Raw genomic sequence first — 13,442 nt, 5'->3', positions numbered from 1 at the left:
ACAGATATCTTCTGAAACTGAAGATACATTGCTCAAAAGACTGATGGTAAGCAGAAGACATGTGGAAAATACTGAAGATAACAAAATATGTACAATTCGGTGTGAGAACAGATAATAAAAAGAAAGGAGTGTGGAGGAGAAAGGCAGGAATAATGTAAATTTAGTATAGGACTAATAAGGAACATAGAAAGAAAGAAAACGCAAAGGATTGAAGGGATGAAAAGTTGTGATGAGCAGATTCTTATTAGCTTTTGCAATGAAGCTCAACACACACACACAGCTTACACATTAAAATAATAGAAAGTTGTACATTCCACTGGTCCTAGCCCTTTTCTTAAGTCACCTTTTCTAACACTTTACTATCTATCCTCAGAAAAGAGCATGTCCTTTTCATATTTTGTTGCCTTCTATGCTTATGAAGGATACATTTATCTTCCTATCTACTGGTAACTCATTTTCCAGTGTTTCATTAGCAGTAGAGAAAAAATTAAACTTGCAAAAAAAAAAAAAAAAGGTCAGGTTGTCTTTTCATTATAGGTTTGCCTCATCACCATTAGAAATTATTTTAAAAAACTTACCTAATGCAGTAAGATCAAATGTGGACAAACATCGATTTAAACTGGAATGTGACACAGTTTCATAATCTATATATTTTCTCCGCAGAAGAGCTTTAAAAAATGATTTACATTGCACTCTTAAACTGGCCATGATATACTACCTGTTGGAAATGGCAAGAAAAACATATGTTCATTCATTGAAGGATATTAACAATAGCATAAAAACACAACTACATACAAAATGTTATCACATGAAAAGTAATGCAAAATTATGGTAACGTTTTTTTTTTTTTTTTTGCTCTTCCTTTATAACTATATTACATAGTATTAGAGCTTTACAGCTCTAATAATGTCTAGTAAGTCTGTGAACTGCAAAGGAATTTTATATAAAAAATCCAAATTTATACTATATTTACAATTTTGTGTAGAAGGAAAGAACAGAAGTATTTAGGATACAATTATGTAGCCTACAGAACAGACTTTAATTTTCACTGGCACTTCTGTGAAAGCAGAAATTAGTTTGCTAAATATTATCCATTATTATTATTATTCTAAATATTATTCTCTCCACCATACCAGCTTTGCTTATCTTGTTGGAAATAGACAACAGCTGGTATGGTAGGAGTCAGTTGAATAAATTTATATGGAATAAGAGAGAAATTAGTCAAAACACTAAACTAGCAATATACAAGATGGTGTTCAAACAAGTTTTAAGTTATGGATCTGAGAGTTGGGTTAGAAAATAAAGCACCTTGATCAAATTTTAGAGATCACAGATATGACAGTTCTGAGAAAAATTAAGAAAGAACAGATGGCATTAATGGAAGAATTAATAAAAATGAAGATGGTAGACATGAAGCTGACATTGTTAGCATTCAAAATGTGAGTAGTATGGCCACTTAAATAGAATGAGTGAGGAAAGGTTAGCAAAACAAGTGTCTGATGTCAAGATGGTAGGAAAGAGACCCAAAAGAAGACCAAAAGACCTAGGTGGATTGATTCAGTTAGAATCGTCTTAAAAGCACGAAATGTTAGATACAATGATATCAGAGTGTTGAATAGTAATAGACTAATTTGGAGGAAAACTGTTTATAGAAGATAAATAATAATCTAAACAATCATGTAATGCTGTCATAGTAGCCTGAACACCCCTTGAGAATAATCAGGAAATTGATAATTATGATGAATATTATTATTATTGCATCATGGAGTCAGCAGACTCACTATGGAAGGTTCATTCAACTGACAACATATTTATCATACTACTGAATCTTAAAATCCTTAACACCCCCTGCATTAACAACACACTTGCAATGTGTTCCATTCACTGACAATTCTCCATGCAAAAAAACACTCCTTACACCCCTCTTCGCCATGGTCCCACACACAATCCCCAGGGATGACCTCTTGCCCTCCACTCCCCTACAGTCTCATCTGAATCAATTCAACAAAATATCCTCACTAATTTAAATGTCTCCACCACATCATCTCTCCTCCTCCCATCCACCAAACTCCACAATATTATTCATTCTATAACTCAAAATTATATAAAACAAGATTAATAATGGTTAAATTTGCCAAATGGTAGAAATGCAAAGAAGCACAAAAGACAAACATTTCTGGTATACATAGCAAGAACAAATGTAACTCTTTTACCCTCCTGTCTCATCGTTATAAAAGCTTTAGAAGTTCTGTTAAAAGTACAATAAGAAATTCTTAAATGAATTCTAAGTGTATTCTATATCAGGACAAACATCAAAAAAGTTATGTAATTACTAACCTTTCCAAAAAAAAAAAAAAAAATGTAAAGTTGCTTTAAAATTATTTTTAATTATTTCTTTATTATCACTGTCATCTTATGTCTTTTAAATATGCCATGCACTTCAATATGTACGACTTTCTCTCTCTCAACACTTGTTTTCGTGTTAGTTTAAGCAGTAAAGCAAAGGAATCATCCTCAAAATAACTCTTAACTCGAGGTGGAGACCTGAAAAAATGTTTCGCATTGGATGGGAAGCAGATCACTATTGTATAACAAATAATTCAAAATTTTCCAATTAAAAACATTGCATATTAACGTTTTTTAAATTTTAAGTCATTTAAAACTGCTAAATATAAAAATAAAACACAACTATCAATTGAAGTTAGGTGTAATTAGTGAAATTACATAAATAACAAATTTTATCTGGAAATTTAAAAACAAAATTGATGTATTTATATAAAAATTTCCTTTCAAAAAATGAATGCCTTTGTGACATGAGAGATCTGAATCTTTGATCTTTGTAAGAGCTTATTCCTTAAGCCTATATGACTAATTACATATAATAAAATTTAAGGAAATGACAATGATTCAGAGTTATCTACAATGCAGTGTAAACCACACAATCCTGTCAAGCCTCCTCTTCATCCAGGAGATTGGCTATTTTGGATCTCTACCTCAGATTCATAATGTACAGTCAAAAGATAAGATAGTGAGGCTCTAATATCTTCCATCTTGAAGTAAGTATCCTATGTCTGTAGGTGTGTGTTCAGAGAGTTGATTTGCCTGTTTTGAGGCTCTAATCTCTTTCATCTTGCAGTAAGTATCCTGAAATTATCTACTTTAAAAAGATCGAGAAACAAATGAAACTTGTCATCTTACAATATATGTGAAATAAAAAAAAATATATATATATATATATATATATATATATATATATATGTGTGTGTGTGTGTGTGTGTGTGTGTGTGAAAAATGAAAAAAAAAAAAAAGCTTGCTATATCAAGTTCACAATGAAACCTAATGACCACTTGAAAGCTGTAGTAATCATCATTCTTCTTTCAAAACCAAGACTTCACTTTTAAGATGTATAATACAGTTTTTAAAATTCTATAAAGGTGTGATCCTGCATAAGTAAACCGAAAAGAATCTTGAACATACTGACAAATATCTAATAAATGAACTTACATTTATTATATCCAACCCAGCAATATACTAACTCCAGCACGTTGCACAGCTGATCACGCAAGGCACCACCTATTGAACTTCCTGTTGAAAAGCTAGCGGTGACAGACAACTAATCACGTGTATAATCCGCTACTGATAAAATTCCATAGAAAGGAAATGCGTGTGCAGCTAAACGCTAATAGAATAGCTTATTTTGTATAAATAAACTAACATTTAAAAAAAAAAAAAACTTTAAATGGTTCATGCAGTATTAAAACTTCTTTAAGAAAGGATAAATTTATCCATACCATTCCCTTCAGTCCCCAAAAGTCTCTATTCCCTTTGGAGAATAAAAGGCGTTAGCAGATTTATTTATTATATTTGCGAAATGAAACTTCAAAAGAACTTTTGAAAAGAAGGTACCCTAGCCTGTTATTAGAGTATCATCAGAATATCGAATATAAAACCTTTGTCAGATATTCTCGGTATCCTTGCTTTTTCACTACTTAAAAGACACTATAATAAGTTTAGTTTAATCCTTTATCCAAGTGTGAGCAAACAAAGTTTGCGCCTGAAAGTATCTTCAAGACTGGGGTAAGGTAGTACAACACCAGGACACTCGTTGCAAAGATGGAGAAAGCTCTCATCACTCCTCTCTCAGTATCTCCCATAATGCAAAGCACATCTCCTTACGGATATGTGTAATGCTATGCATTAAGGCAAGAGCCACTACCCATACCGGTTTCGCCCTTTATTGAGGTCTCGTCAGTGGGAGTCAGGCCCAGTAGTGGAGACATCAAGGCAGAAGAAATGAGAGGTCATCCCAACCTATAGGAGTTGCTAAAGGGTGTACAACCTTATTAGGTTGGGATGACCTCTTATTACTTGTTGTTGGATCTGGATTACTGTGCACTGATCTTTTCACATGGGTTTCTTGGGAGTGTAGAAGATCCTCTCATCATCTACGTCCCCCCCCCCTTTGTAGAGGAGATGAAGAGAATCCAAAGGTGGATGAACAAGATGGTGGCAGAACTAGGAATGTCTCTTTCAGATTTTGAAAATTTTGTGGGTTACAAAAATTAGTTCATAGGCCCGGAAAAAGAGGATGTATGATAAAGACGTTTAGTTTACTTAAAGAGTTTTACAGGACTGACAAAGGAAATGTTTTGGCAACTGACTAATGTGATGATAGTGTGAAGCAAACTATAGAAGTATTGTATAAATATGATAATGTCAATCTTTATGACCTCTGTCATAATCTGTCAGTATGATGATGATCATATTGACAGATCATATCTGTCAATATGATCACCATCACTTTACCATCATCACTATGGTGGCATACTCTACAATAATTGCTCTGATGGCCTCTGTCTCATATCAGATGAGTCAAAATGCACTACCATCACTGACTTCCTGATCAAGTTATCTTTTTTTTGCTGAAGTTGCTATGCTATCATTAGTATAGAGCAAACAGGATGGGGTAAGGGGTATTCTCTTCCACCATCCTGTTCGCTCTGTCCTTACTGAAAATACTATACCCATCACATTCTATTCCAATAACTAATCATCTGTTGTCAGCCATGTCTCACATAGCAATTGCTGGTCTGGTTGACCGAGTGATTCGCGTACCCCTCTCTCTCTCTCTCTCTCTCTCTCTCTCTCAATCACAGATAGCTGAAACAAGACTGTCTATGCATTTAATTGAGGTCCAGAAATGAGAGTATGGAAGACAACTACTGCCATCTCATGATCTTTAACACTGTCAGAAAGAAGTAATATATAGTGCTTTTAAATTGGAAATATCTGTAGTTAAAGATCATGATATGGCAGTAGCTGTCTTCCATACTCTCATTTCCAAAATACGAACTTTTGAAAACTGGAGGAGAAGATAAAATTACCTTTAACAAATCACAGAAAACTGACACAAGACTATCGATGAATTTAATTGAAATCTGGGGAAGAGGATATGGCAGACAACTACTGCCATCGCATGATCTCTAATCCCACTATATATTACTGTCAGAAAGAGCGTGAGTTCTAAGGTTGATTTCCTTTTGAATTCCCGAATAAAAAAATCCGACTAAGTGAAAAAACTCGAATTGTTAGTGCCAAAGATTGACGAACTAGGGAACACCAGTGAAAGAATTGCTTAGAGAAAGATCCTCCAATACAACTAGAATCACAGTTAGAATGGTCTTTCTTCGGACAGCTCAGTGCTTCGGATCAATTCCAAAGGACTACATAGGCCTCTGCTACATTTATTTATTTTTTCCCACAGGGTTACACAGGCATCGGGTACATTTATTTATTTATTTATATTATTTTTTTAATATCAGAATGAAAGTTATTTTTTTCAGCAGAAGACACAGGAGAACTCACGCAAATTAAAAGGCATAATATCTTTGCATTATAATCTTAATTGTCAGCACAAGAAGAGCAATCTGATCTTTACGAGATCTCAATATTTTCAGAAATAATGGGGAGTAAGGCAAAATATTTCTTACAATAAATAAAACAGAACACTGGGTTTTGGCATTGCTGATGTTCTTAGATTATCTTTTCCCACTGAATGACAGAACTTGTCATTCAGTGGGACAAAAATAATAGTGGGGAAATGGAGTTTACGACAATGGATAAGAAATCGTGAAAATTGAATCATTTGAGCACTTCAGGGTTTGTCGAATGAAAGAGAGAAATGAAGTGTATCATCTGCAAAACTATGGCCAGAGTTTGAGAGTACCGAGAGATCATTAATGTGTAGCACAGTGTGAATAATAGCATAGAACAGCCATATAATCCAGCATTGACAGAAATACAAAGAGAGGAAACCATTCTCTCCAGGAGGCCATTGTTAGGGTATATGGTGCCCCTATGCGAGCACTATTTTACCGTCTCTAACTTCAAGAAAAATGTGTAAAATTAAAAACATAAAACGGTGTTTCTGTGATTTAGATACACTTTCAGCCAGTCAGGTTTGCTGATCCTAGGCATTGTCTTAGTTTGCTGAATGGGTTACGACGACCTGCATAACGTCAAGAAAGAAAACTAGTTACCTGATCACATAGGACAAAAGATAGACCATATGATGTTAATTTGGTAAGCTGACCTTTATGCCAGGCCTAGTTCGTTGAAATGTCAAGAGCAATTATTTGAGTTTTACAAATTCTTTCTATGGCTTGTGTTCGAAGGTCGGAAAGTTGGCTAGGAGATCTATTGTATATTAGAAGAGGTGGAATCAATCTTTGATGATCATTAAGTAATTAGTGGCCTTCATACAGTGAGGAAGTTGACTGTTGATGACTTCTCTGTTATTTTTCAGAGGACTGAGGTGCCAGAAATCGTGCAATAATTTTGATAGGTTACCTTTATTTTCTTTTTTTAAGGATGAGCTGGATATAAGATTGCATCCATGCTGTTGTACAGATGACAAACAAGTGTAGTGACTTGCATAGAAAAAATAACATGAATGTTAATTCTAGTGACATCAAAAACGTAGAGTAGAGTAGATTAACTTAGTGCAAAGGTGAAAGATTCATGAATATGCATCCCATTCAACGAGTGATGTGACCAATCTCCTCTTTATGCGTGTAAATGAGAGTGTGTCCTGAATACTGTTACACCGAAACTCCTCTCCCTAGACACGAATCCTGCCTCCACTTATTCTGTGAATAAATGGAGGCAGGATTTTTCATCAGCTGATCAGAATTCTTCCTAATGCATTCAGATCCGACCATGTGTACTATCTACTGCAGGTTAACAGAACCTTTTTACTTCGGTACTTTCAAATGGATTAGCTACTTGTGTTAGACATGCCCATATAGAGCGTCGCCAATATGTGTGAACGAGGGAAGGGGGATGGGGACACAGAATTTAGTGATCCTATTCCAGACACCAAGTAATTAACCTCCTAATTAAACTCAATTATTTCGTTTTGGTTTTTTTTTTTCAATCGGTAATATAATGTATATCCAAAATATTACCTGTATGTAAAATTTCAGCTTCGTAGCCAAAAAGTGGATAAATGTTCTGTCAGAGAGTTTATCATTCACTTTTAAGTGAAATAGCCAGTCTTCAATCGGTTATTTTGTTCAAGCCATTTCATTTTGAAAACTTCACACCTCCATGTGTAATCAAATCTTTGCAGAACAGTTAGCATCTAAAATATTATTAATGGTGGAAATAAATAAAGGTTTTGCTATTATCCATACGGTGTGTATTCAGTTAGAAAAAAACCCAAATGAAGCTTATTAAAAGAGACAAAAATTCTGCTCAAAATATTAATCGGTTGTTGTAGAAGTATTAAAGTAGAACATGTGTACAAATATAGATAAATTCTTTATCGTGACACTTGTCGCTTGATTATCAGCAATAGTACGAGGTTATGGGTTCCAGTTATTCTTTTTTTTTTTCATTTTAAATATAGAACATTCAACTAGAAAGAGATTAATTAATATTTCACTGCCATCAGCAACTGCACTAAAAAATCTACTTACAACTTCCTTCATTCCAAAATGGAAGTTTATATTGCCATTAAAGCAAATTTCGTTATTTCGAATAATAGTGTGTCACTTCATTAGAAAATTGAGACTTTGTGGGTCTCCAAACCACAGTACTTTATGTTCGAGAGAGAGAGGGAAAGGGGGGGGATCAGAAATGGCCAGAGACCGAGCCAGATGGCAAAGGTTTCTTATTTATATGGAACTCAAGCGGTCATCTGATGAGTGAGAAAGAAGAAGAAAAGACGAAGGATGGCTGAACTAAAATCGTCAGTTCTAGCGCTACGAAGCACCAACCCGAAGAGACCTTTGTGATGGATAAATATACAGTATTTAAGAAAACTTGCAGTGTTCTGAAACAGCAAAGTAGAACATCGAACTTCTTTGACTTTTTTTTTCTTTCTTGGACTCCTTTGAAATGCCTTCCGATGTCCAGGGGACCTGTTATGCCAGTAACGAACAGTCAATTTCATGTGCAATGGTCCGTAAAATCTTGTATGAAAACAGAATTCTGTCACTATAAGCTTCAACTGGTTCGACAGATAAATTTGATATTCACATCAAATCTTATGCTATGCACATGTACCAACCTATGTTCTCCGACCAAGCAGCAGTACACATGGGGGAGCGTTATTAAACAAAATTATCGTATCTGGAGAATGGAGTAGCCACACCTCACCTATGAGACGGCACCAAAAACTAATGTTTGGTGATTCCTCATTGTGTGATTTTCGGGCCAGTCCTCTTTTTTTGGGGGGGGGGGGATGTGATATGTAATAGGTCTTATGTACTTGCGCTTTAGCTGCTTAAGGACTACAATTCTAACATCAAAGGAGGATAGGCTGTTTTTACAAGTCAGATGAAACGTAAGGGATATCGATCAGCTGAAAGAGCATATTATAACAGCAGTAGCCTCTTTATCTCCGATATATTAGACAGTGTATAGAAAGAAAATAATTACCGACTGAATGTATACATGCTGATTATCACAGAATATAATACATTATTATATTCGGATGTTATATTCCTATATATCATATGAAACATGGGAATGTTTCATATGCTTTTACAAGCTTCAGTTTTTTTGTTTTTTTTTTAAAAAGAAGATTCAAAATTATTTCATTTCTATGTAGTACTCAATGTACGCTATATATGTTTACATGAATTTATGAAACATATTAAAAGAAACTTACGGTAAAACTGAAGCTGCGCAGTCAACATGTCAGTTTTTCCATACTTAGGATTGTGTGTCCTTGTAAAAGAAAGAAGAGAAGTAATTTCCAAATAACAACTTCACTCATAAAATTTGCAGCATAGTATTATGGACATTATGTGTCCTTCTCACGTTTATTTATGTATTATGGTTTGGACTAGCCATCTCCGATAACTAAGGATGGAGATTAACTCCCCCTCGATCTTCAAAAAGGTAAACAGGGCTAAACTGACGCTACCTACTCCCTTTTGGGGGGGGGACACTAGCGGATTTATTTATTTATTTATTTATAAGTAAATTTTATTCTACAGAGAACATACAAGAGGAGTATGAAACCGTACTTCCCAAACTATAAGCCCGCCACCTAACGGTGTGAGTGTGGACATTAAACTGGTTGTTATTGTTGTGTTGTTGTTGTTAAGAGGGTATCTCCATGGAGTCCAAAGACTTATAATATCACTATCATACCTCCCACAATACAACCAAAATTTTACCGCGGAAGTAAATTACTAACCATTATTAACGCATTGCCTATCATACCTCTCTTTAAATTGATTCACCGACGAACTGACAACCACCTCAGATAATCCATTCCACTCGTTCATCACCTCTGTTGTAAACATAGTACTTAGTCTTTGAATGCAGATTTAATGTAACAGAGTTAGTGTGAATTGTAAGTCAGTGTTTTATAAATTTTAACCATTTATACAGATGAGTAATATTTAAAGTTCTGGACAATAATAAAAATAATATATTACATTTGCTATTTTACATATAATTTTTCTACCAATTGCCATTCTAGATATGTGCATTAAATCCAACATTGTGCGAATTTTTATCTGAAAAAAAAAAAAAAAAGTCCAAAGGCTTGTTTTTCCGATACAATTTCGGCCCCGTAGCACTAACATGCTATTATGAATTCATCGTGTGTGTGTGTGTGGATTATATATATATATATATATATATATATATATATATATTTTTTTTTTTTTTTTTTAATGCACAGTGAGTCATGGATGCTGTGTCAATAGTTTAACCAGTTTTAGCCACTCGCAATGCGAACATTATTTTGTTGTTCTGCTTATGGTTGTTTTTATTGCCTCTAGAAAATAAATGCAAATTTAACAAAAAATAAGTTTCATGAGTAATCTTAATAACTTCCCATCAATTAATACAATTTCATACTTGATGCTATTCTAGAAATAATTAAAAAGCAAATAAATGCAAATTTAACAAAAAATAAGTTTCATGAGTAATCTTAATAACTTCCCATCAAGTAATACAATTTCATACTTGATGCTATTCTAGAAACAATTAAAAAGCAAATAAATTAGAAACATTTATAATTTATATTTAGAAATGAACGTTGTCAGAATCGCCACAAAGCATCGCATCTTAATCAAGATTTCATCAGTAGAACAGGTTTAGCTTGAATGGTAATCGTTATGTTGTCCTACATTCAGAAATGCGAATATCTTTGTGAATGATGCAATAATTTGGAGAAATAATATTTGTCGAGCAAGTTAGCGTGGAAACGTATTTTTCTACTGATAATATCTCTCCACAGCTGAACTATGAAATTTAGTGATAATAATGATGTTGCAAAAACAAGATATTTACAAATAACGGACGTTTATCTTTTTTTTTATTATTATTATCAAGCATTGTATAAAAAGACTTGTTGCTGATAGAATGTTGGACAATCTAAACAAATTATGAAGTGTTGAATAATAAATTTCAGCACTCCAGTCATCTCCTCTTCATCGAAATTATATTTGGGAAACAGACCACTATTCAGTCACGTGGTAGTTAGGGTCACAAATCGTACGATGATTCTTAGTATTCTATGAACCTATGAATGCATACTTTTCGACTTCCATTTCCTCACTCAAAAGGTACCTCATTAAACACCGCAGAGTGATGTTGCTATTCACAAGGGGATCGATCATGATTCTAAAGGACTCATGTTCGAGAAAGATGACAGATGCTCGAAAGTTTTTCGATTTCATTTTTTTCAAAGTTGCTATACAAAATTCTGTAGTATAATAGTTATAAATAAGCTAGAAGGAAGTACAAGATACTTTCGCAAATCCTGTGCCATTAAAATATTTCATGAGTGATTTCATTTTATTCATGATTCCTCCTTATCATCTCCTTAGTCAAACTTCGTTTATTATCGTGCACTTGGTAGAATATTTAGCTTCTTCCGCACTATGATTCCAGTGTTGGGTCATTGAAAATCTTATGATGGTAATATTAGGGTCATCATATGAGAGGAAAGAGGGTAATGAATATCACCCTTTGTGATGTAACTTAGGTCCTACAAAGTGTTTGAAGGAATGAGCAATAATACGTCATCGCAGGAACCGCATCCAACTTCCGTAACAATCGTTTCTAACTCTTCTTATTGTTATTGTTATTATTATTATCTTGGCGGACTTGCAAACAAGAACACGGGAGATTAATTATTATCTAGGGTTAGGGACCACGAGATGGCGGCACTTGTTAAGCCGTCTCTCTTCACTGCGTGCCGCTTAATTAGTGATAGCCTTGGGCCAGCTATGTCTGATTGGGTACCAGTGGAGATTGAATTGCCTACTCAGTCTCCAAAAGTTAGATAGGGTTATAAATAACGTCCTCGCCTACTCCCTATATACGGGAATTAAAAGGCGTTAGCTGTTTTTTGTTTATATATATATATATATATAAATCAATAGTAAGATGCATTCTAGCAGAAATAATGTTTATCATACTTCGTCTTAAATTGGTTCAATGTTTGAACACTCATCATTAGGCAAAACATTCCCTCGCCAACTACTCTCTATGCAGATAAACGTCATGCCTCACTCTTTTATTCACTACAGATTTATACAATTTCCAAAAATGACTTGTCTTTTCTCTATTCCCTTCCCTCTTTCAACCCTTTGAAAAATATCCTGGATATCTATCTGATAAGCACACCTATTAACAATTTATATATCTCAATCATATCGCCCCTCCTCCCTATTTACCAGAGTCTGAAATTTACATTCGCTCAGCAGCTTCTGAACTTTATCCAGTGCTTGCTTCTCACCTAGAAACGCAAGTGACCTAATCGCAGTAGCCCAGATGTAGCCAATCAAAGTCTTATACAGGGTAATGACCACATCCTTCTCTCTATTTTGTCAATGTTCTTAGTATATTGGCATGGCTTTGTCGTTTCCCCCCCCCTCCTTTTGTACGCCTCCAATGTGAAACACAGCATTACATTTTTTGAGATCCAAAGTGTAAAACCTTACATTTACTGGTGTTCAACTGGAATCCCCACTTGTCTGCCCACATAGCAACTCTATTCAAATCACTCTTAAGAAGCAGCACACATGGGCGCGCCGGCCATATGTGCAATGTGTGCGACGCACACAGGCGCCAGGATAGTAAAGGTGCCAAAGAGGAGGAAATACTTTTAAAAAAAACGTTTTTTAAAAGTGATTTTTTTTTTATTGGAGGGGGAGATAGGGGCTCCAACTAAAGTTTTGCACACAGGCGACGGACACTACTGGCGCGCCCCTGGCAGTACATCTGCACCATTCCTAATAATTTACTATGTACCCAGGGCCGTCGCCAGATTAGATCGCGCCCTGAGGCAAACAATTAAATATCGCCCCTGGTGGATAATAAGACAAAATTATAAGAAAATTTCCAATTGCTATTTGGTTTTTATTACAAGAGAAACATTAATGCAAAACAATTACATAATAATATTAATTAAATTTTTGCTCTACGCCGTAGAGCAAACATTTAATATCTTTAATACGGGGATATCGCACAACAAAATTTTTAAGCTCTTCTAAATTTAAATTATAAGCTATATGCGCGTCTATCGATAAAGTTGCTAGACCAACCAATCTTTCTTGGGTCATTGCTGTTCGCAAATAATTTTTAATCAGTTTAAGCTTGGAAAAACTTCTTTCCGCACTTGCTACGGAAAGAAGTTTTACGTAGCGAAGGCGCCTACCTCAATATGGCTGAAGTTTACAACTTACATTTTAAATTTATTTATTTATTTATTAATAAAATTCTTTCGAGACCACACCTTGAGAAAGTCTGCTGTATAGTATACCCGATGGGACTGAATGCAAATAGCGATGATTTATTATTTGTGTTCAGAATTGGGAAACAAACTAACTGGGACTCCATACTCCTAGTTCATTTGTTTGAAATTGCTCATTGAGAAAGATTCTCACACAACTGGTATAAGGTAATGAACC

At 34.6% G+C, this 13,442-nt stretch overlaps 1 protein-coding gene across 1 annotated transcript in view; it reads right to left on the bottom strand.

Annotated features, from left to right (window-relative positions):
- LOC150109335 (high affinity cationic amino acid transporter 1-like) overlaps window positions 1-3,570 on the bottom strand; it is a 123,351-nt gene extending 119,781 nt beyond the window's left edge. Inside the window, exons 1-2 of the mRNA XM_090402136.1 lie at window positions 3,505-3,570; window positions 579-718 (exon numbers count right to left, since the gene is read on the bottom strand). Of these exons, the coding sequence (XP_090258262.1) occupies window positions 579-708 (130 nt within the window). The 5' untranslated portion in view covers window positions 709-718; window positions 3,505-3,570. The remainder of the gene's footprint in view (window positions 1-578; window positions 719-3,504) is intronic.
- Between the last annotated feature and the right edge of the window lie 9,872 nt (window positions 3,571-13,442).

The sequence above is a fragment of the Typopeltis vanoorti genome, chromosome 2 (assembly GCF_054136105.1).
Source record: "Typopeltis vanoorti isolate ZY-2024b chromosome 2, IOZ_Tvanoo_1.0, whole genome shotgun sequence".
Lineage (NCBI taxonomy): Eukaryota > Metazoa > Arthropoda > Arachnida > Uropygi > Thelyphonidae > Typopeltis > Typopeltis vanoorti.
Note: the sequence above shows the minus strand (reverse complement) of the source record. Positions and strands in the feature narration are given on the sequence as shown.